We start from the raw sequence: 25,139 nt of genomic DNA, 5'->3' as shown, positions 1-25,139 counted from the left end.
CTCTTTCTTCCCCTTTCTACCTTCTCCTTCTTTACCCTGTTCCTTTTTTTTGTTGTTGTTGTTGTTCTTTATTTTAGGTTAGAAAGCGTAGTGGTCAAAATCTTTTAGCGATGAAAGAGGTCAATTTACATAACCCAGCATTTGGAAAGGATAAGAAAGATCGAGACAGCAGCGTAAGGAATATTGTTTCTGAATTAACAATAATTAAAGAGCAGGTAAATGTTTTTCTTGTTTCTGAAGATGTTTTTCTTAAATACATGTCATTGCAAGAAAGTAGAGTTGTGGTGCTCTTGTCCATGATGCTTATGAACTAGTTCCACATGAAATAATTGACATTGAAGCAGTGATATTTTTTGCCAGCTTTTTCCCTAAGGCTTGACACTGAAGCATAAAACACTGTCTGGAGTTTATATCAGGGTCATGGATGCAAAACAATTGGATTTACAGTACAGAATGCATCATATATGAGAAATCCTTTTCATTGTGAACATATCTATTATTTTCTCATTATATTTTAGGATATTTGGTTACTTAGTTACATACATAGAAATATGACTGTTTCTTGACTTTTGCCAAATGGAACCAAGCTGTTAACATTCCTCAAATATGGCTTATAAAATCTAGAGTGTAGATTTTCAAGATGGGTTATTATTTATTGGCATGAGCAGAACACTCTGACATAATGTAACAGCTCAATTAACTCTCATTATGAAAGTTTGTTTGAGGAGGAAGAATAAACATTTCAAAGAGAAATGGGATTTCTTTGTGTGATCCAAGAACACATTGGTTTCTTTTTCAGCCTTCCTTGTTTGCACATTCATTATGAATACTGTTCATTTATAATTCCTGTGGTGCACTGTCAGCTTCGCTGCTTTCGTCCTCCACTAGTCACATTTGCATGGCATCTGTGTTGGGATGTAACAAATTCCATGAACATGGAGGCCTTTATTCATAGAAATCGATAGTTCTACTCCAGTGTATACATTATAGTAAATATTATCATTAATTGTTTATTTTATAGTTGATTTTATTACTAATAGACCAGACTTTAAAAAGTTTGTTCATGTGTTTGTGTGGTCATCTAGCCTTCCACAGTGTGCTCTTTCATTGTAGCAAAAGGCTAGAACAGGGCTTTTGGACTAAGCCAGTCCAGTGTTTTCATCTGGACCCAAATATGGTTTTAGTCCTTATGGGTGAGCCAGGTCCAGAATATGGTTCTGGTTGGTTACCTGGTCACATATTGTTTAAGATCTGCTGGCTGCTTGCTAGTTGATGAAGTAGATTATTTGTTTTAGCATGTTTCCTAAGAAAAGAAACTGTTAGACTAGGGTTAGATAGGAGGCCTATGCTTGGGCTTTTAGGTGACTCAAACTTGCTCTCTCGCTAGAGGATCAAACTGATGGAAAGGATGATAACATTGAGTCCTTAAAGGAGGAGGTAGTGACGGGCAGAAGCAAAACAAATGGGGCTAGAATGGGAGAGTAAATTAAGATTAACAAAGAGGATCCCAAATGCAGGTGCTTAAAAAGAGGACTCACAGTACAGTGGGTTATTTCCCTTTCACGGAACAATCCCAAAGTGAGTAAACCATGTTGGAGGTGTTCTCTGCTCCATGCGATCATTTGGGGATGCAGGCTTTTTTCTCTCTTCTTGTACTGTTACCTCCTAGTGCATTGTCTTCATCTGTGTGGTTGAAACTGCCATAGCCATGCTCACTTCCAAAGTGGGATGAGGAGGAGCATGGAGGGCTATTCCCAAGGTTTAGAGTTCACACAGGAAGCACACATGCTTCCTCTCATATTCCACAGGTCAGAGCTGAGTGGTAGCCTCACCCCCAGCTTCAAGGGAGGCTGAGAAGTCTTCTCTAACTGGGAAGCCATGTCCAGCTACAACTGCACTGCAATGAGAGAGCAGGTTTTTGGTGGACAGCTAGCAATCATCCTGCAAAAAGACTTGCAGAAAGACCAAAAAGAGATGCAAGCAGGCCATTTGTTGATGTGATGGTGACTGTTCTAAGATAAATTTTATCTAGAAACTCAAATTATAAGCAAAAACTACAAAAATATTAGCATTCTTCTAGAAAATGACCTTTTTAAAATTAAAACATTAGAAATTCCACTAACATTCTTAACTTATATCAAGGAGAAATTTCACCAGACACTTTTAAAAAATGGTGAGGAAGACGTTATTCAATACTATGGCAATAGAAGTCAAACTGTTGTAATAGAGGAGAGAGATTGAACCCAACTCTGAATTCGAGGACCGGACAGCTGAGGACTCAGAGCCAATGGTCAGGGTGAAGGGGGTCAGTGGACGGAAGTTTACTAAGAGGAACTTGGTTAGATATCAAGGGTGAGTGGATGGGAAACTTAATTGGAGGTCAAGGGTGGGAGATTTTTCCATAAACTGACTTAGCAGGATATAAGTTGCTAAAACTGACAGACCAAGGATGAGGCCTAGTCATGAAGAGGACTCAGAGGAGTCTGACTAAAGCTTGGTTAAGTAGGAAGTCCTTGTCAACTGTTATTATGATTTAAAATGAGTTAACTCTTAGATTATGTCATTTTGCTACTAATCATTTTGGAGAGCATAGAAAGACAGAAATAATGTAAATAGACACAAACTTTACATAAATATTTATATGGTAGAGAGAGGTAAAGAACAATGAATATTTGTAGTCAACAGAAGCTACCTCATTTCACTTTTCTCCTTTATACAGTCTGTGTGTGGGGTTGTGACACGGCATGCTAAAGGAATTCTTAAGATTCCTTCTACCTCTATAGTTCTCTTGGTTAAGTTAGATAGTAAAGTTAGGTGATAGAACGTTTTAAATTTTATTTAATAAAGCTATATAGGATTACTATTTTCAGATCAGTTTATAAGCAACAAGTTTTTAAAAATCACAACAATCTCAGTTCAATGATATCTTGAAGTGCTTAGCTTTGTAAATAAATATAATTTCTTTGTAGTTTTCAAATATGAAGTCCAACTAAGTAGTCAGTGAAAAAACTTGTATTTTGAAGCAGTGCAATACATGTTTGTTATTTATTTTCTTATAGCTTTATCATCCTAACGTTGTACGTTATTACAAAACATTTCTGGAAAGTAAGTATGAGTTTTCATGATATTTCTAAATAAGGAAACATTTTTGTCACATATATTTTTATATTAGAATGTCGCAAAAGAAACCTTATCAACTATTTTATTGACCTTTTTTTGTTAATATGACAGTAGATGATCTTAAGCATCACTTTCTCGACTAGCAAAACAGTGACCTAGTCAGTGACCTGAAGATAGTTATAAAATACTTAGCTCCCCGTGTGAAAAACACATGAACAAATGAAAATAGTTATTGCTGTTCTCATATACAAAAAAATTACTTAATAGGATCAAGAAAAAAGAAAACTAATGGATGGTGGTTTCCTTAAGAAAAGAAAAGAAAAGGAAGTTGCTTTTGTTGACTCCGGTGTCATTTTCCATCCCCAAAATAAGTTGGAGAGAGCTAGGTCTTTGGGATTTCTTTTACCTGAAGTTCAGGTAAATGCCACAAGGTGGCGATGGAGCCCAGACTGATTCTGCAGGTAGGCAGGCTTGCTTTCTGCAGGTATGATGGAATGCTGAACTAGAACCAAAACACAGATAAAGCTAAACTCAGCCACTTTGTTTGTTTGTTTGTTTTAAATAGGACCCATGACAGAAATGATACAAGTATTGATAAGCTTTAATGATATGTGTCACGTATGAAATGTCAAAATAAATCTCCACTTGAAGAATGATTTAAAGAGATACAAGGCAATGACTGGGGCTTCCGAACTACCTCTTTATCAGTGCTATTGCTATTTAAGAAAACCTTTTGTGTGTGTACATTGGCATTTGGGACAGCCGGGAGATGGGAGATTTTACCCATCTCCCTTCCTCTAGATGACTCAGAAAAACTCAGTGCTAAAACTCGTGCAGTAAATCCTGTCCCCTTAGCCATTTGTTCTTGATGTTAAAATAATTTTCTATAATTTAGTGCATATCCCCTCAAAAAAGGTTGGCTTCTGACTTGTACTGAAGTGATGTAACTTGTCTTAATATAAAAAACAAAAACGTTTTTTACTACCTGACAGCTTCCAAAAAGAACTGGAAATGGCCGCCGGGCGCAGTGGCTCACGCCTATAATCCTAGCACTTTGGGAGGCTGAAGCGGGTGAATCACTTGAGGTCAGGGGTTTGAAACCAGCCTGGCCAATACGGTGAAACCCCGTCTCTATTAAAAATACAAAAAAAAAAAAAAAAAAAGCTGGGCGTGGTGGTAAGCGCCTGTAATCCCAGCTACTTGGAAGGCCAAGGCAGAAGAATTGCTTGAACCCGGGAGGCAGAGGTTGCATTGGGCCGAGATCGCGCCACTGCACTTCAGCTTTGCAACAGAGCAAGACTCCGCCTCAAAAAGAAAAAAATAAAAATAAAAATAAAAAAGAAGAAGAATTGGAAATGGCTTAAAAATAAATAAAATATGATCTAATAGATTAGGAAATTGCAATAAAGAGGAATGAAGGATGAGAAAATTAAAAATAAAGCTAGAAGTAGTATTGGTACATAAATCAATATTTCTTGAAATTATGAAAAATTGGAAACAATATAAATGTCTATCTGTAGGAGAATGATTAAATAAATTATGGTATCCCCGTATTGTGCAATACCATACAACCAGCAGAAAGAATGGTATGGATCTGTGTGTACTGAAATATAAGGCCGCTTAATGAAAAAAACATAAATTGCAGAACATGTATGATTCCATTTTTGTGAACATTTTCTACACAAATGTTTTGTATACATGCCAAAGTTTCAAAAGCCACATATCACATCCCATTGTTAGTAAACCCTATTGGTTTTAGAGGAGGAAGTAGAATTTACTCCTTTGTTTCTTGGCATCCAAAGCAAAAAGACAAATACAGTCAGTCATGAAGTTCTCCGTATCCATAAGATAAAACCTGGAGAAGTCCATTTTTTTTTTTTTGCTTTTGAAAGGCATAACAGAAATTCCTATCATGTGTATTATTTTCAACTGTGTCATTGCAAGACCATGGCATTATTCCGGTGTAAAATTCTGTAAGGTAAATCTTTCAGACTATGAACCAATACTGTTGAAAATGCAATTTTCTGAATGTCTTGCCTTGATCTGAGGGTAAATTTTAGACTGTTGGGAGGAAGGATGGGCTTACAGGTTCTTCAGGGAATCCTCCATGACTGGAGGTCATTTGCTTGTTCTCTGTGGCACCTTTCAATCATTCCACATCCTGGCATACGTAGAAAATGATAATATTTGCCAGTGTAAACTTATGCTAAGGGGTTGCCTGTAGCCAGAAGATACTGTTGCTGCGCCCCCGTTTCCCTAAGACCCTCCCCACCTCTTCCAGGGCTGAGTGGATCCATATTTAACACGTCATCCCTAATTCTTTAGTGTTAGTGTCCCGCACAGACATTGGGAAGCTTGAACTCTCATTTGTAAAGTTTTTCAAAATATCTGTATTGAGTTTAAATTTCTATGACCTTTTGTGATATTTATATAGATGATAGGTTGTACATAGTTATGGAGCTTATAGAAGGAGCCCCGCTTGGAGAGCATTTCAGTTCTTTGAAGGAAAAACATCACCATTTTACTGAAGAAAGACTATGGAAAATATTTATACAGGTATGTTTTTATCTTCATTAAATTTTTCTTGAAACAGTAAAATTCTGAGCTGGCTTCTTAAAGACATGTGCAGTAGTCATCATTGGCTATATGTATGTTGGGGGAAATAAAATTTGTTTTCTATTCATTGTTTCAAGCTGTGCTTAGCTCTTCGATACTTACACAAGGAGAAGAGGATTGTCCATAGAGATCTGACACCAAACAACATTATGTTGGGGGATAAGGACAAAGTAACAGTTAGTAAGTATAAAGATTTTAAACCTTTTAACTAAAGAATCCCTGAATACTATTTTAGAGCAGTAGTGTCCAATAGAACTTTTGGCACTCATGGGAATGTTCTTTGTCTGTGCTGTCCAGTACCGTAGCCACTAGCCACATGTGGCTATTGAGCACTTGAAATGTGATGAGTGTGACTGAGGAAATATATCTTAAATTTTAATTGTTTTTTCTTTTCTTTTTTTTTTTTTTTTTTTGAGACAGAGTCTTGCTCTGTGGCCCAGGCTGGAGTGCAGTGGTACTATTTCAGCTCACTGCACCTTCCACCTTCCGGGTTTCCAGTGATTCTTGTGCCTCAGCATCCCGAGTAGCTGGGATTACGGGCACCCGCCACCACGCCCACCTAATTTTTGTATTTTTAGTAGAGACAGGGTTTCACCATGTTGGCCAGGCTGGTCTCGAACTCCTGGCTTTGTGTGATCCACCCACCTCATCCTCCCAAAGTGCTGGGATTGCAGGCTTGAGCCCCCATGCCCGACCAAATTTTATGAAATTTTCATTTAGACATCCCTATGTGATGAATGGCTACCATGTTGGACAGTGACTAGTGTAGTTTTAAATGAGCTGTATTTTGCTCATATGAGAGAATGAACTACTCTTAGAATACATAAGTATTTAATTCCAAAATCAATGGTTTTCAGGTTTTTTCTTACTGCAGAACACTGCCTCATCAACGAAAGCTTTTATGACCACCATATGAATGCATTGTTTTGAACCATTTTACCATAGTCTGTGCCTTATGAGTGACAGATGTACATATGGAGGGCTGTAAAACCTCTAGCCATTTGTATATTTCAACATAGAGTTTTTGTTACAATTTTTTTCATCTGTAGTAGGTAGGCCTGATGTTGGATAAAATTTTGCAAATGAGAAGGTTTATTTTCTCCTCCCAATTGTTAAAGTCTTAATCATAACTTAAAATTAAGTTTTGAACTTAGGATGACATATTGGCTTTCTCCTGCCTGCCTCATGAACGCTTGTATTACCCTCATGGACTTTAATGGTTCACTAACTACAATTACGGAGACACCTTCCTAAACCAGCAGTCTCCAAATATTTTTCATCATAACATCCCAGCAGTAAAAATTTTTTAAGAATACGCTGCCAATGTACATAGGCTTATTTATAAATTCTATACATATATATTACTGAGCAAAGATTCTGTAGTAAATAACAAAGTCTACAGAAATAAAACATAAAGGGATACGTTTAAAAATAAAAATAGAGATCTTAATACTTTTGCTGCCCTCCACCCCATTGGGTTGCCTTAGATACTCAGTGCTGGAGACTACTGCCATCAATGTTATTGATGTGGAGACATCATCGATGTCATATGACAACATATGACAGCATCTAAAGCTGAGTCCCTTAGTTTTAGAATTTAAGTACTCATGAAGGCAATTCCAAATGTACACATTTGCTATAACAACATGTGTTCAGGAATGATAAGATTTACCATCCAGATATTTATAAGTAGAACATCATCTTAATATATTAATATTAATATATTTGTATATTAATATATTTGTTGAAAAATAAAAAACAACCTACAACAGAAACTCTAGATAACCTTCAATACAGAGCTACCTGGAAATATTTCCAAGCCAATGCATTGTGAAATTTAAAAAGGGACAAAATAACTTGAATCTTTATCTTGGACACACATTTGCTTAATCATTTGAAATTAATTATAACTTCGTTTACCTTAGGCTTCTTATGTTTTCTCTTTTTATAAATTGAACTTATATTTCCTGAAAATTTCTTACAATTTATTTATATGCTGGTATGTCAATTTACAAGTTAATAAGGATTATTATAAATTATGTTTTAATTTTATAACAAATAGTATATATATACACATATATAACACAGTTATGTATATATACAACAGAGCAAACATGTTTAATCCTCCTTAAGTGGCTGTTCAGGCCATATTTTCTGAGTAATAGCCAACTCTGCGTTTTATTTTCTTACGAAGATTAGCTGTAATCATTTCCTTTCATTACATTTAAATGTACTAAGCTTAATATTTTATTGCAGTAGCCTGGTTTATTTTTTTCTAAACTTATATTTGCTTTCTTTAATCATTATCACACATCAAAACAGTTTACAAAATAAAAAGCTTATAGAGAAAAACAGTTTCATGCCCCACCCCTTTGAAACCCTTAGTTCTCTTTGCACAAAACAGCTACTTCTCCACTTTTTATTCTTTTTCTTATATGGTGTTTGATTTTCTATTGTAATGGGTGAAAATTTAGTTTTCTTTCTTCTTCTTCCCCATCTACCATCCTGCCAGTACAGTTATAGCAGAATTTTATGTTAAGTCAATATTCAATGTTCACATTATTATCACTGTGTAATTATTGTTAGATGTTGATTACCTATCCTTTCTCATAGATCGTTTTGTTTTTCTTAGAGTTAATGATTGCCTTCTTTTTTGTTTGTGTTCCTAGTTTTCTTTGTACCTATTTTTTACTTTTCTCCAAATCTTCCAGAAGAATTATAAAGCCCTCTCAGTACTATTTCCACATGGTCAAACCTGACAAGTACTCCCACTTTTGTTTTCCTGGACTCCTTGTTCCTGCAGCTGCTTGTCGCAGTGTACTCTGGGTTTCACTTCAGGCCTGCTGCACAACCATTGTCATGGAACTATTGTTTATTGATCTTCCAGTTGTAGACTCTGTTTCTTATGTTCTGTGTGTTTTTCTTTGTAAACTCCCCTGCTCTGCTGAAGCATGTCTTCTGGTACTTTTCTAAGAAAGAGTGCTTTGGGCGTTACGTTTTTTGGATGTTCACTTGCCACAAATATTTTTATGGACCCTCTTATTGGACTGGTAGTTTGGCTTGGTGTATGTATTCTCAGAGGAAAGTCCTTGTTCTCTCGAGTTTTAAAGGCATTTCTCCAGTCTTCTAGTATCTAGTTTTGCTGTCAGGAAATCCAATGTTCTTTTGATGCCTATTTCTTGATACATGAAGTATTTTATCACTCTGGAAAATTTCAGAATGTTCCCTTTATCCACTGCTTTGGATGAGTCTTTAAAATCCAATGTGTCTGTAGTTAGGTGTGCTCTTCAATCTGGAGACTTAAAATTTAAGTCGTGGGAAGTTTCCTTGCATTATTTCTTCACTACTCTTCTCCCCTCTGCTCTCTCTGTTTTGATTTTTAGAGTTCTTTTTAGTCTTAGATACCATATGTACAAAATGGTCTCCTAATTTTAAAAATAATTATCTTAGTTCTTAACTGTTTGTCTGTTTGTTGTAATTGAGTTATTTCTTCAACTTTCTTTCCCATTCCATTGCATGTTAAATTTATATTATCATATTTTAATTTCAAAAAATTTTATCTTATTTTGTGTTTTATTTTTATGGAACCCTGTTTTTATTCTTTCTCAGGGTAATATAGACTTTTTTTTCTTCAGCATCCTGAATTGTTTCTGTATCTTCTGAAGGTGTGTGTGTGTGTGTATATATATATATATATGTGTGTGTCTGTGTGTATATACGCATATATATACACACACACCCACACACACCACACATACATATACATACATATATAACACTAAGCAGGAGTATATATACACATTTTATTCCTGCTTAGTCTTATCTCTCTTTCCGGCTGGGGGCTTTTCTCAACTGTCTTGTGACCCTGTGCTGGTCTTTAATAATTCTGAGGAAGTCATGAAAAAAGCTGTTGGAAGCACTGTGAGTTCCAGTTGAGGCTGTCATCTGGTGCCCTTCCTTATAGTAAAATGGAAATTTTCCTTTGAAGACTCCAAAATCAGTATCTAAACTTTTATTTTTCTAGAGAAAACTCTTTGACTATCTTGCCTGCGGGTATGTGCACCTGTTTGCTGGCATTCTGGGAGCAGCATCAACGAACAGGACTCAGGGAACCACATTCAGTTTATAGATTTTCGTTGAATTCTTCTCTGCTTGGTTTCTTGCTGGTTTATTTCTTTGAAAAATGAATATTTTCTGTTAGTGGCAGAGGGTGCTTGATTTACTGGCTGTGTGTATGTGGGAGGGCACCTGGGAACTTTTTCTCAATTCTATGTATTGAGCTTTCTGCTTCTCTTCTCCTTTGGATGGCACCCTGGGCTCTGCAGGGTAAATGGGCTCCCCTCAGCCTTCCTCCTCAGACACATGGGTGGCACTTTTGCTCTTGTGAGTCTGACATCATCTTCTACCTGCTTTCCATCTGCCACACGTTTATTGGAATATCTCATCCTCTGTTGTTGCCAAGCCCATTCTCATTGTTCCTGTGGGTTAGTAACATACCAAAGAATATCCCCTCTCCCAGCTTTTTCTTTTTTTTCCATTTTAGTAGGGTTTGAGATTTAGAGGAGATAAAAGCATATAGTCAATTTACCTTTTAACCCAAAATGGGCAGGCTAGTTATATTCTAAGTTTACACATTTGACTTAAAACATCCCATTTTCATGTTGACTCGCTAATAAATATGTTTATTTCTACTTGCATTCAAGTCATATAGGACTCCCTAGAAAAAGTTACTTTGTTTTACAAAAATAAGCAAACCTTTGTTTTGTCCTTCCCTGTCCTGCCCCTCAGTGTTATTTTACTCAATCTTATTAATATTTATCAGAGTTCTACTTAGGAGTTATACAATTGAAGAATTACTTCCAATTTTTTTTTTTTTTTGAGATGGAGTCTTACTCTGTCGCCAGGCTAGAGTGCAGTGGCACGATCTCGGCTCACTGCAACCTCTGCCTCCTGGGTTCAAGCGATTCTCCTGCCTCAACCTCCCGAGAAGCTGGGACTACAGGCGCATGCCACCACACCCAGTCAATTTTTGTATTTTAGTAGAGACGGGGTTTCACCGTGTTGGCCAGGATGGTCTCGATCTCTTGACCTTGTGATCCGCCCTCCTCGGCCTCCCAAAGTGCTGGGATAATAGGCACAAGCCACCACACCCTGCCTACTTCCAGATTTTAAGACCATTTAGCTTTAAGTGAAGCAGTATTTTCCTAGTTTCAAATAAAGAAGCAGCACAGCAGTTGGTGGCATACTGGTGAGGCTAGCAGCCTTCAGATGAAGAAGCAGTGAGCTCAGAATGGGATCCTAGCCTACTCTAGTTTCTCTTCACTAAAGCAATTGTGTGGTTAGGGCATTGATGTACTCCCATTATTTTCAGTGAATATAAAATGATTTTATGACTGAAAAGATAATCCATAGAGATTTGATGTCATTCTTTAAAAAATATTTTAAATATAATAGTGCTGAAATATTTTTCAGTGTCTATCTCTATTGATATAATGTAAATATGTCCATTAGTCTCTTATCTTTAAGAGGGATTATGGTTAAATTAAAACCCTGCAGCATTAATTTAAAACTAAGTGTATAAAATTTCCATATTTTGGGAAGTGGAATGCAGCTGCAATTAGTAGAGCCTGTGAGAGTGAGCTGGCTGCTGTGGGTGTTAAAGCATGTCACCTCAGAGGGGCAGCCTTGTTATGTTTTATTTTTCTCTTTGCTTGCGCTGGAAGGTTTGTTTACTTCCAGAAAAGAAACACAGAATTGCCAAATGATGTTTAAGATGCATGAGACAAAGTGTACTGAAAATGTGATCAGAAAAAAAAAGCTTTCAGGAAACTAAAATTTTCATCTTCTCATTTTTTTCAATATAGGTGAATTAAATGTTTAAGATTGAGGTTGGTTCGCAATTATTTATAGTAAGCATGCTGACAGGAGTTTGCTTTGCTGAGGAAGCAGAGTAGAAAGTACTCACATATTCTGTTATGCTTGGTTTTACAAATGCTATGTATTTTTAAGCCTAAATATATTTCCATTTGAAAGACTACCTTTTGATGACATGTGCCATGACACATGTTCAGGTCTTGCTCCTCCATTTATTTGCAGCCTTTGAAACCATACAAGGGAACAGACCCCGACTCAGTGGTACATGGGGTGAAACACAGTCAACATTTGCCCTAAATACTGTCATCTGCCAAGTAAGGTCCATATTGTGCCATCACATTACAAAACGACTCTTAAGGGAATTTGTAAAAATGAACTTACCCTTGAACCCACCATTCCATATTTCTTGATCTTTTCAAATACCCACATTTTAATGTAAGATTTCCATGTCCCCTTGCCTCCTCTGCTTTCAAATAAAAAAGAAAAAACAAAACTCATTTAATTATAGTTAACAGATTTCAGACATGGGCTTTAGTACATGACGCAGAAGGTCACATGTTCATCTTGCAAACAAACAGACTGTGTGAATGCGTGTTTCTCAAGTGATATATGGCAACTGCTCTGATGGTAACAACAAGGACAAACCTGATTCAGTGTAAAGTTTATCAAAGGCTCCAAGGCTCATCAAATGTTATCACAGGTCAGGCATTGCCGGGATAGCTAAAAGATGAAAGCCATGGTTTCTTCTCCCTGAGCTCCAGTCTTATGGGGGAAAACTTCTGTTATTCGCTCAGCAATTACCTTCCCAGCTGACACATCCTACAAGTGAGCACAGGAAGCATGAGGGACATAATCTATGTCTTCATGAAGCTTGTAATTCTATTACAGAGTGATGAAGGCTAGAATGTATATGCAAAATACTGTAACAAGTAACAAGTAACCTGAAAGTCTCAACAGCCTAAAACAGTGGCAAACTACAGCCCGTGGGACAAATGGAGCTGTGGCCTATTATTATATGTCCTGTGAGTTAAGAATGGTTTTTGTATTTTTAAATGCTTGTTGAAAAAAGAAGAGTACATGACAAAGACCATATGTGTCCCGCAAAGCCTAAAATGTTTACTATCTGGCCTTTACAGAAAAAGTTTGTCTGCCCCTGACTTAACAAGATTCGTCTCCTGCTAATGCTACGTGTCCATTATGTGTCAGTAAGGGAGTTTCTTCTGTACTTCTTCTACATCCCAGAGGCAGGAAAGACAGAACATGGGAAACCATGCCGTGTCTCTTAAAACTTCTGTCCCAAAGTAACACATGTTACTTCTACTCAGATTTCACTGGTCAAAGAAAGTCAGGTTTAACAGGATGCGATGCATTCCTCCCCCGAGAGAATATGAGTGAATAGCTATATAGTCTATCACAGCTATATAAGCACTGGGGAAAATGTGACTAACTCTGCCTTAGGGATCTTTTGGTGCAGAGTTAAGCAGGAAGGGTAAGAGCAGTTAATGCAGGGGCATAGCACATGCAGAGGATAGGGACATGAAGGAGTATAGTGTGTCTAGGGACTATCAAGGTGTTTGATGTGGCAAGAGATGAGGGAGACTTGGTGGGTGGGGAGGTTGTCAAAGACTTATCCTCAGATTTTTCAGACTGGAAATTATATGATCAGATCTGGGAGGTAGAAGGATTATTAAAATGGCAGGTGAGGGAGCCTGCTGGGGAAAGACTGGACACAGATACTCAGTTTAGGACATGTATCAGTTAGAATATGTTCAGGTGCCAGAAGCCAAACTAACGATGGCTTAAACCATGAGGATATTTAGTTATCTCACAGCAAGGGGTCTGAGGGTGAGTAGTTCCAGGGTGGGTTCAGCAGCGTAGGGAGATCAGCCATGATCTAGTCCTTTCTGTCCTTTCTTTCCAATATCCCCAGCAGTTTGACTTCTCCACATATTTGTCATCTCATAGTCACAAGACGGTTGCCAGAGCTCCAGACATTATTACCAAATTCAAAGACAGGAGGCAAGCTGGCTGCATGGGTAAAATCTAGGAAAAAAAAGTGTCTTCTTCGAATGCTGTTTCCTCTGGTTTTATTGTTAAAGAAAATCTTTCAAAGGTCTCCAGTAGCCTTATATTGTGTTGACTGAAACCAAGTCATGTGACTACTCCTCATTGTAAGAGAGAGTATTGAGGTGAGCTTCCAGCCTCTATAGTTGGAGATGAGAAAGGGAGAGGATTTGGTTGATGGCTTTTGGAGAGCTAGCCCACAATGTTTGCCACTGAAGGTTCTTGCCTTTGTTCAGGAAAGACATGATGTGGGTTTTTCCAATGACAGCAGGAGAAGAGGATGTGAAAAAGGGGCTTGATTCAGCAGTTATTTGGGACCCAGAATTAAAAAGATTTGGTGGCCAGTTAATGAGATGTGAGGTATGAGAACAGTTGAGAAAGAGGCAAAGTTTGCGAAGATTGCTCTCCCATTGGCAGAGATTTAGGTGTAAGGTTTTGGACATGCTTAGTTAAAATCTCATAATGCTCTTCTCCTGGTTAAAATCCTTCAAATAGTTGCCTATGATATTTAAGATAAAGTTTAGTTTCCTTATGGCACCCAAGGCCCTTTCTTCATAATCTCCTCCTTGCTCCTTGCTCTGACCTCCTGGGATAGGTTGCACTTTCCTGAACAGGATGTGGCTCTATACCTCTGGGACTTCTAACATGCCATCCCACTGCCTGGAATGCTCTTCCTCCCTTCTGCCACTCAAGTCAAATGCCCTTCCTCCGGGTCGCATCTTTGACATCCACATCTGATATGTCCAGTTTCTGGGATCCCTTAGTACACTGGTCTGCCTGTCTTACAGCACATAGCACAAAGTATTGAAAACACTAGCTTATTGCCATCTTCTCCTTGAGGTGAGAGAAACGAACTTTCTTGACCTTATATCTCTGATAGCATTTAATATTTTTATTGACTAAACGAATAGAAGAATGAATGAACAAATGAATGAATTAATGAGCAAATGAACAAAAACACATCCAGGTGGAAATATTCAGAAGCCATTTACAAATAGGGAGCAGAGATTGAGGCAATACCTGGGTTTGAGATCTCCTCTGATAGCCAAGATTGTCTAGAAAGAGTGCTTAAAACAAGAGGAGTTGAATATTAATGTAGAAATTGCATGCACACATGGGCAAAGGTCCAAGCAGTTCCCACTGTCATCTGAGCAAACAGTAACCCAAAGAAAAATATTTACTTTCTTGAGTGCCACCAAAGTTTAAGACATTGAATTGGACCTACCCTGTATTGCCAGAATCTTTGATATTTTAAATTTTTTAGAGGATTAGAGGATTTTTAATTGTTATTGGTTGGCTAAACTGCTGCTGAGAAATCTGTGTCATTATATATATATAAAAAAGAATTAGTATTGCAATTCTGATAGGGAACTCAAAGTCCTTATATGCACATTACTCATATACTTACAAAACCTGGTCAAATACATATATGATGGACTCTATCGTGGTTTTTGTAGGTCTGTCAACATGCCTTGCTTTGAACTTGTTCTGTGGTTTACTTCCTGTTAACAGGATGTAGTGTCTATTTGAGTTTGAGCTGACACAACTTGAGTACTCTTAAAAGACTGCAGAATATTGAGCCACTTGTGTTAAATACCCTCATAGCAACTGTTGTGAGAAGGATCACCATGAAATTTTTCTTAGTCAACGTATTGGCCTCATGTTAGTAAGAAAGTAAGAATATTTTTGTCAAGTTATCACAGTTGCCTTGTATTGCCATTGGGTCTCATAACATAAAAAGGAAATGTCAAAAGAAATTCAGTCAATTCCAATTTCTGAAGTACTTTAAAGATTCTTGCACCTTTGGTGGGTCATTCTGCATTTCTCAGATTCTGTAATTTTGAGTTGGCTACAAGAAAAAGATAACAATGGCAATTTGACAGAGTTAGAGCCAGGTGGGGTTAGTTCCTAACCCTGACAATTGTTATGCTCCTCTGATGAGACAGCGACCTGGGTGAGCACAGAAGGAGACACCAAATTTTTATGACCTTAGATGAAAGTTGCAAATAGTAACCTCACAATTGAGGTTTATAAGGCCAAATAAAAACACCAAAGACTAAGGTTAATAAAATAGAGTTCATTTTAGTGTGTATTTGAGATATGATTTGGTTCTCTGGGAGCTTTTAAATGAAGGGGGTAGAATCTGATGTGTGATGTGTTCTGGATGAGTTGTTTTCACTCTGTAAATTTTCCTAAAGTGTGTTTTCTGAAGCAACATAGTGAGTAGGTGGTAGTAGCTATTTTTATAGAGACTAATTCAGTGGTACAGAGTACTATGCTTCTGGTTATGTCATCAGCATTTCCAGCCAGCTAAGTCTACTAAAGCCATTGGAGCTTCAGAGATACTGCCCTGATGTCCATCCTAGGCCTTTTAAGAACTAGTATCATGCCACACACAGTGTGTATGTGTGTGTGCGCGTGTGTGTGTGTGTATGACTGCATGTGTGCACATGTGTGAGAAAAACAGAGTGCACCCCTGACTTCTCATCCTCATAGGAGTCTGGCCCTTGGCACTTTTATGTAATATTCGAGCTATATGTACAGAGCTCCATTATTCCAACTGATAGTAACCAGAAACAAACCCCATTCTGAAGAATGATTTTAGAAGAGCCCCCTGTGGTTTACTTCCCATTAACCCCAGATATAGTGTCTATTTGAGTCTGAGCTAAGGACATTAGTTTTTCCAAAAATCCAGTCTGTTGATAGACATCTTAGAACTAAGTGATGTTTATGTACCACAGATATGGAGTTACCTAGAATTCAGAAAGAATTCAGAATTCTTTTATCAGGTGTTGAATTTTTCATCTTGAAGCTCTGTGTCATCGTAACTCCATCAATCAAATCAAGCAAATAATGATGCTGTTGAGAAAGAGAAGTTCCTTCCCTCTCCCTCATCCCTGAGGGAGTCCACACTGGAGAAGAAAGCTTTGGTGAAGTGGAAAGTGGCAGGGTACACGGGTCCCTGGCACACCAACACCAAACACCTGCCCCCTACTCTTTGTTTAGGAATATCCACTTTAGACTTAATTAGCATGCCATTTGTTGAATTAGAAGTAATTTTAGTATTAATAGTAGTTGGACTTCATTTAGTGGAAGGTTGCGAAGCAGTTTGGGGGGCAGAGATTAGAATCCGAATGACCTTCAGAGGAGGAAGTGCCAATGATACAGGTTCATTGAGGGAAAGCTCTTAGGATTATCCTGGGAAACTCCTTCCTGTCCCTCACTGACTCCTGCACTGAGAGGATGTTACTGATGGTCAGGAAGCAGTTGGGGGGCAGAGATTAGAATCTGAGTGACCTTCAGAGAAGGAAGTGTCAATGGGACAGGGGTTTGTTGAAGGTCACTCTTCTTTAATGATCTTACCACAACTGTAAGTTTACATTTATATGTATGATTCTTTATTTAATGTGTATCTATACCACTGGTCCCTAAAGTCTGTGTCATCATGGATGGTTTTTGACCTGGTTATCATCTTATCTTGAGACCTGGTTCAGTACCTAGAACATATGCTTTTAGTGTTGGACAAATGAGTAAATGGACAATCGTGAGGTCCAGATAAGGCAGCTGGAAACTTTGTAAAAAATAGCAATTGGAAGACCTTCTGGTATATCAGTAGGAGCCTGATGTGATGAAGGCAGGTGTTGGTGGATTGTTTCATTGCCAAATACCCTGTAGGAGAGATTAAAAGGAAAAGCTTTCTAAAGAAGTGCATCCCCTTTTTTGCAGGAGGAGTGACAACCTAAGCTCCTGGCACATTTAAACTATACTCAGACGAATCAAAAGAAAGATGCAGATACAAGAGCTGGTGAGGGGTTGAATATAGCAGCAAGTGAGAAAAGGCAAATTTCAAGCCCAGGAAATGGGGAAGATGAGATGCCATCTGGTTTACTGGGATATCTCTGATGACTGAATGATGAGCCCAGTCTTAGGTGGGAAGTGGCAGGTGCTTTATAGGGCTGGAGGTGAAATCCCAGACAAAGGTTGGGACTTTATGGTTGAATTTGGAAGTCACTGACACGTATGTGATGGGTGAAAGGTTGTGAACAGCTGGGTTGTTCCCTGTGGAAAGGTACAGGAATACCTTGCATCTGTACAGTATTTTAAACTGCTTTTCACCTATTGTCATGCTGTTGTTGAAGCAACCCTTTGCAAACTGTAAGGTAAGTTTTATAGGCCATTTTTGAAAACCAGAGAGCAAGAATCTAGGGATTCAGTGAAAGCCCACACAAGTTTTCCATCTGAAGGCTGGTAATTGTTGGCTGTAGTGTAAATGTGCTATAGAATTTAACATTTTCTGTATCATTTGTTCTGTCAGAGGGGATAATTTCTTTGGATCCTATATTTTTTTCATACTGTGCTGTACGCAAAATGTTTTCTGTTATCATTTTGAATACCTATAATGGCACATGAATGCTTTTATGAGTAAAGTTTCTGAAATAAAACATTTTCTTCTTCTCCAAATATGATCACAAATGAGGAAAGAGTAATAGAAACATTTGTTACCACCAAACATTGTTACCACCAAAGTCTCCCAAATGTCCAAACAATATTAGTTTTTGCTCATTTTAAGAATACTTCTCAACTATCTGTTTTTAGGGATATCTGTCCAAGTGTCTGCTATTATCTAAATTAACTGGAGTGAATAAAATCATTGTAATGCTTCTCAGTTTTTGCCTTTCAAAATAAATGACAGTTTAATAAGAATAAGATGACTCTTACGTAGCATTAGAATGAAAAGTCAAAGCATTAGTTTTGGTTATAAGTTGGTCGAGAATTGTGTGCTAAAATTATAGTGGGCTTCCTGAAAATATTGAGGTTTTAAATATTGAATACTATTTTTTTTTCTGTATAGTGATTGCTTAATTTTAACTAATTTTCTCCGGTACCTAAAAGGGGAAAGGAAAGATAGCAAGTCATCTAGTTTGTGAATAGTTGTTAACACCACCTTATATGATTTAGTCTTCTAATATGTCCTATATGTGAGTAGTACTACTAGTTGGAGAGGTTAGACAGACAGATAGATAGACAGATAGATACATGGATGGATAGATAGACAGAGAGGTGGATGGATATACATATAGTTATGCATATATATGTACATATACATGTATTAAAAGATATGTATCCAACAGTCTACAGGGATAAGCAATACAAAGTCCTCTCATGGATCTTTCATACTAGTTAGAAATGACAGACCCTAAATGATTGAAAAAATACTAAATAATACATAAAGTAATTTCAGATAATATGTTAAGAATTAAATAAATATAATAGAAGAATATTGAAGGAGAGGGCATTTTTTAAAATAGTATGTACTAGAAAAGTCATTCTGAATGCCCAGATCATGTACGGTCGTATAGACCTGGTAGTAGTTTGGCTTTTATTCTTAGTATTTATCAAAAGTCTTTGTAGAACTTTAACCTTGTAAGTAGTGACAAATGAGTAAATGGACAATCGTGAAGGCCACTTTAGATATTTAAAAGATCATTTGGGATCTGAAGTGGGGAATTATATTTCATGAGGAGAGATGGAAGGAGGGAGTCTGTTCAGGAGGAATAGCTCAGTAGCCTCAGTGAAAGGTCACAACAGCATGGACTAGGATGATAGCAGTTGTATTCATTATCCATTGCTGGGTAAAAATTCCCCAGAAATCTGGAGGGTTGAAATAACAAACATTTATTTTCTTATAGTTTTTGAGGGTCAGGAGTCCGGGAGAAGTTTATCTGGGTGATTCTGACTCAGGGTTTCTCATGAGGCTGTAGTCAAACTGTCAGCCAGGGATGCATCATCTGAAGCCTGAACTGGGGCTGGAGGGTCAGCTTCCAAGAAGACTCACTACCATAGCTGGCAGTGAGTTTTGGCTTTTGGCTGGAGTGAGCACCTCATTTCTCTTACATTTGGCCTTTTATCCTTGAGGGCTGCTCTTCTCTATGTAACCTCTTCAGCAGAATAACCTTTACTATTCTACATGGTGGCTGGGCTCTGAGAGAGAGTCAGTGAGCAAGAGAGAGCAAAACAATTGGAAGGCGCAGTCTCTTTATAACCTAACCTTGGAAGTAGCAACTCATCAGTTCCGCTATAATTCAGTTCATTAGCCATGAGTTGCCAAGTCTCATCCACACATAAGAGAAGGATAATTAAGATTCACTTCCTGAAGGGAGGAATGTTAAAGAACTGGTAAACACTTTTCAAAACTATAACTTCAGTGGAGGTGATGAGAGGTGGCCTAATTCACTATATATAAATACTATATATATATATATATATATATATATATATATATACCTATTTCTTTGCTCATCCAGAAGAAGCAACTCCTCATCTATTCAAGTTTTATTGTGAGATTGCAATGATTCAGTCATACATATATATATTTTTTATATATATATATAAAACTTTTTTTGTAGAAACAGTAGGATTTTGCTGTGGTAAAGGAAAGTGAGGAACTATATCAGTCAGGATTCATTCATGAGACAGAAACCACTGAGAAATTTTAACAGCACAAGTTTCATGTATTAAAATGATTTCTAACTAGTATTAAGATTAACTACAAAGTGTTGAAGACAACCCAATAAAGAATACAGGAAGAGCATATACAGGTATACCTTGGAGATACTGTGGACTTTGTTCCAGAACACCACAATAAAGCAAATATTGCAATAAAGCAAGCCACATAAACTTTTTGGTTTACCAGTTTGTACACATGCTGTGTTCACATTATGCTATAATGTGTTTTGTGTGCAATAATAGCATTATGACTAAAAGGCAATTAAGGCACATACTTCAATTAAAACATAATTCATTGGTAAAAAAATGCTAACAATCATCTGAGACTTCAGCAAGTCATAATTTTTTTGCTGGTGGAGGTTCATGACTTGATGCTGCTGACTGATCAGAGTGGTGGTTGCTTACGTTTGGCGTGGCTGTGGCAATTTAATAAAATAAGACAACAGTGCTGCAGAGATTGTCTGTTCTTTTCACAAAATATATCTCTGTAGCATGAAGTGCTGTTTCATAGCCTTTTACCCACAGTAAAACTTCTTTCAAAATCGGAGTCACTCCTCTCAAACCCTGCTGCCTCCATGTCAATTAAATTTATGGAATATTCTAAATCTTTTCTTGTCATTTTAACAATGTTCACAGCATCTTTCCCAGGAGTAGATTCCATTTCAAGAAACCTGTTTCTTTGCTTATCCAGAAGAAGCAACTCCTCATCCATTCAAGTTTTATTGTGAGATTACAATGATTCAGTCACATCTTCAGGCTCCAATTCTAATTCTCTTGTTATTTCCACTACATCTGCAGTGAGTTTCTTCACTGAAATCTTGAACCCTTCAAAGTCATCCATGAGGGTTATAATCAACTTCTTCCAAACTCCTGTTAATGTTGATATTTTGACCTCTTCCCATGAATCATGAATGTACTTAATGGTATCTAGAATGGTGAATCTTTTCCAGGAAGTGAACATTGCCCAGATCCATTAGAGGAGTCACTATCTATGGCAGCTATAGCCTTATGAAATGTATCTCTGAATTAGTAAAACTACAGATGACTCTTGATCTATGGACTACAGAATGGATGTTGTGTTAGCAGATGTGAAAATAACATTAATCTTTTTTTACATATCCACTAGAGCTCTTGAGTGATGAGGTATAATGTCAACAAACACTAATATTTTGAAATGACTTTTTTTTCTAAGCAGTAGTTCTCAACAATGGGCTTAAAATATTCAGTAAACCATGCTGCAAATAGAAGTACTGTCATTCAGGCTTTGTTGTTCCACTTATAGATGACAAGCAGAGTATATGTAGCATAATTCTTAAGGGCTCTAGGATTTTCAGAATGGTCAATAAACATTGGCTTCAACTTTATTACCAGCTGCATTAGTCCTTAAGAGAGCCAGCCTGTTCTTTGAAGCTCTGAAGCCAGGCATTGACTTCTCCCTAACTGTGAAAGTCCTAGATGGCATCTTCTTTCAGTAGAAGGCTATTTTGTCTACATTGAATATCTATTCCTTAATGTAGCCACCTTCATCAACTGTCTTAGCCAGATCTGGATATCTTGCCATAGCTTCTGTATCAGCCCTTGCTACTTCACCTTGCACTTTTATGTTATGAAGATGTCTTCTTTCCTTAAACCTCATAAACCAACCTCTGCTAGCTTCCAGACTTTCTTCTGCAGCTTTCTCACCTCTCTCAGCCTTCACAGAATTGAAGAGAGTTATGGCCTTGCTCCAGATTAGGCTTTGTCTTACGGGAATGTGTTGGTTTGATCTGTCGAGATCACTTAAACTTTCTCCTTATCAGCAATAAGGCTGTTTTATTTTCTTATCATTTGTGTGTTCAGAAGTGCCACTCCACTGAGTAGCACTTTTGATTTTCTTCCAGAATTTTTCCATTACAACTTAGCTGTTTGGTGCCAGAGGCCTAACTTTCAGCCAGTCTCAGCTTTTGATGTACCTTTCTCACTAAGCTTCATCATTTCTATCTTTTGATCAAAAGTCAGAGATATATGACTCCTTTCACTTGAATGATTGGAGGTCAATGTAGGGTTATTAACTGGCCTAATTTCAATATTGTTTTGTCTAGGGGAATCATGAGGTTCATAGAGAGTGAGAGTTGGGGGAACAGCCAGTCAATGGAGCAGTCAGAACACACACATTTAGCAATTAAGTTTTCCATCTTATATGAGCATGGTTTGTAGTGTCCCAAAACAATGACAATGGTAACATCAAAGATCGCTCATCACAGATAACCATAACAGATATAATAATAATAAAGTGTGAAATATGAGAATTACCAAAATGTGAGAGAGATATAAAGTGAGCAGATGCTGTTGAAAAATGACGCTGATAGGCTTGCTGGATACAGGGTTGCCACAAATCTTCAATTGGTAAAAAAGAATGCAACATTTGCAAAGTGCAATAAAGTGAAGCGCAATAAAATGAGGTATACATATATAAGAAGCAGCTACTACCTCTAGGGCTGAGGCAAACTATACAAAGAAGGAGCAAATTTTAAGAGAGCCCCTCTCCTCAAGAGCTGAGATCCAGACTTTGTTGGAGAGGGTATGACTATAGCCCACTGATGGCAGAAATTGCATTGAAATGCTGCAGGACAAAGCTGTCAAACAGAAAACTGCCCCTGGAATGATGACCATGCTTTTCAGGAAGCCATTTTCTGGGGGATGAGTAGAACTCAGTGGGAAGCTATTGGCTTGGGTGCTCATGAGGCTAGCTAGACTGAGCCTGGCCAGAATGCTGGTAGAACTTACTGGGAATCTACCTGTGGAGGTGTTGTGAAAACAGCTGAGATGCCAGCAGAATTTCATGGTATGTTGTCTGCTGGGGTGCTTGCAAAATTTGCCAGTAAGCTGGATATAGTGCCAGTGGAACTGTCTACGAAGCTGCCTCCAGGGGAAATGAGCACCACTAAGCATCCTGCACACTGCACAAGTGCTACAGGAACAAGGAAAGAGAGGAAGTATGTCAGAACCTGGAAAAGAAGAGAAGTCTCTCCTGCAGTTTCTCTTCAGCACCTTCTACTGACAAAGCTTTACATCAAGCCAGCTGGTGAAGGAGAGACATTACCAAGGTCCAGCTCCATTAACAAAGCAGGGCAATGATGAAGGGTGGATTTGATGCTGAAAGGGAATAAGTTGACAGCTAGCACAAGAACTAAGGAAAGTACCTAGGTCAATGATGGTACCACTTACTGAGATGGGGAACCAAGGAGGAGTTGTTTGGGTTAAGATTGAGAATTCGCTTTGAGTGTGTTAATTTTGAGATGCCTAGGAGACTCTTAAGTGAAAGTTTTGATTATCCAGATAAATATGTAAATCTGGTGCTCAGAGAGAGAGGAAGGGGCTATTTCCAACAAATGGTGCAGGAACAGTTGCAAATCCCCATAAAAAATCAGAACCTCAACTTACATATTGTATCTTATATAAAAATTAGCTAAGCTAGGATCAGATCATAGCACTATATGAAACTTAAATTGTGAAACTTCTGGAAGAAAAAAATGGATATGGTGTGTGCAGTATTGGGCTAGGCAAATATTTCTTAGATATAACATCAAAGCCATAACATGTAAAATAAACTAATAAATTTGACTTCATCAAAGTTTAAAACTTCTGTTCTTTGAAAAACATTAAGAGAATGAAAAGATAAGCTGCAGACTAGGAGAAAATATTTGCAAATTGTAGACTGGGCACAGTGGCTCATGCCTGTAATACCAGCACTTTGGGAGATCAAGGCAGGTGGATCCTGAGGTCAGGAGATCAAGACCATCCTGGCTAACACGGCGAAACCCCATCTCTACTAAAAATACAAAAAAATTAGCCAGGTGTGTTGGCAGGTGCCTGTAGTCCCAGCTACTCGGGAGGCTGAGGCAGGGGCATGGTGTGAACCCGGGGGTGGAGCTTGCAGTGAGCCGAGATTGTGCCACTGCACTGCAGCCTGGGTGACAGGGCAAGACTCTGTCACAAAAAAAAAAAAAAAAAAAAAGAAAAGAAAAGAAAAAATATTTGCAAATTGTATATCTGACAAATAATTCATATCCAAAACTCAAAAATAAGAAAATAAACAACCTTATGAAAAATGTAAAAATTTGAGCAGCCACTTCACTAAGGAAGATACCCAGGTGCTCACTGTGGCAGCACATATACTAAAATTGGAATGATACAGAGATTAGCATGGCCCCTGCACAAGGATGACACGTGAACACATGAAGTGGTTCATGTCTTTAAATGAAGATGCCCAGATGGCAAATAAGTACATGAAAAGTGTTCAACGCCAATAAGCTCTAGGGAAATGCAAGTGAAAACTATACTGAGATATCACTACATACCTTTTAGAATGGCTGATTAAACAAAAACTGACAACATTAAATGCTAATGGCGATGCAGAAGCAACTGGAATGCTCATATTTCTGGTAAGAGAAAAAACTGGAAAACATTTTTACATGGCAGTTTTTATAAAATCAAATTAAACACATGCTTATAATATGATGCAATAATCCCACTCCAAGGCATTTATCAAAGGGAAATGTAAAATTATGTTCCCATAAAAATTCATAGGCACATATTGTACTTACCTGAATCTTCAGTAGAATGTTGACTAGGAATGCTGAGAATGGTGGACATGTTTTGTTTTTGAACTTAATGGGGAAACACTCAATTTTTTAACTTTAAGTAGATTATTAGCTACAGCTTTTTTTTGGTAGATGCCCTTTATCAGGTTGAGAAAGTACCCAAGTACCCATCTATTCTTATTTTGCTGAAAGGAATAGATGTTGAATTTTGCTGATGCTTTTTGCACATCTGTTGAGATGATCACATGGTTTTTCTACTTTTTTTTAAATTATAATTTAAGTTCTAGGGTACATGTGCACAATGTGCAGGTTTGTTACATATGTAAACATGTGTCTTGTTGGTGTGCTGCACCCATTAACTTGTCATTTACATTA

General features: G+C 37.6%; 1 protein-coding gene and 1 non-coding gene across 12 annotated transcripts in view; both read left to right on the top strand.

Moving 5' to 3' along the window:
• NEK10 (NIMA related kinase 10) overlaps positions 1-25,139 on the top strand; it is a 265,539-nt gene that overhangs the window by 78,991 nt on the left and 161,409 nt on the right. For all 11 annotated transcript variants that reach the window (XR_644237.3, XR_644238.3, XM_009201822.3 and 8 more), the window contains exons 19-22: positions 78-215; positions 3,060-3,105; positions 5,555-5,676; positions 5,814-5,916. Coding sequence is in view for 9 of the 11 variants with exons in the window: in XM_009201822.3 (XP_009200086.1) it covers positions 78-215; positions 3,060-3,105; positions 5,555-5,676; positions 5,814-5,916 (409 nt within the window). In the remaining 2 variants the exon portion in view is untranslated. The remainder of the gene's footprint in view (positions 1-77; positions 216-3,059; positions 3,106-5,554; positions 5,677-5,813; positions 5,917-25,139) is intronic.
• Positions 24,315-24,418, top strand: LOC116273902. Its single transcript, XR_004182406.1, has one exon. It is a non-coding gene; the product is annotated as a U6 spliceosomal RNA (small nuclear RNA).

This window comes from Papio anubis, chromosome 2, assembly GCF_008728515.1.
Source record: "Papio anubis isolate 15944 chromosome 2, Panubis1.0, whole genome shotgun sequence".
Classification (NCBI taxonomy): Eukaryota; Metazoa; Chordata; class Mammalia; order Primates; family Cercopithecidae; genus Papio; species Papio anubis.
The sequence above is the reverse complement of the archived record's forward strand: the minus strand, read 5'-3'. Positions and strand labels throughout refer to the sequence as shown.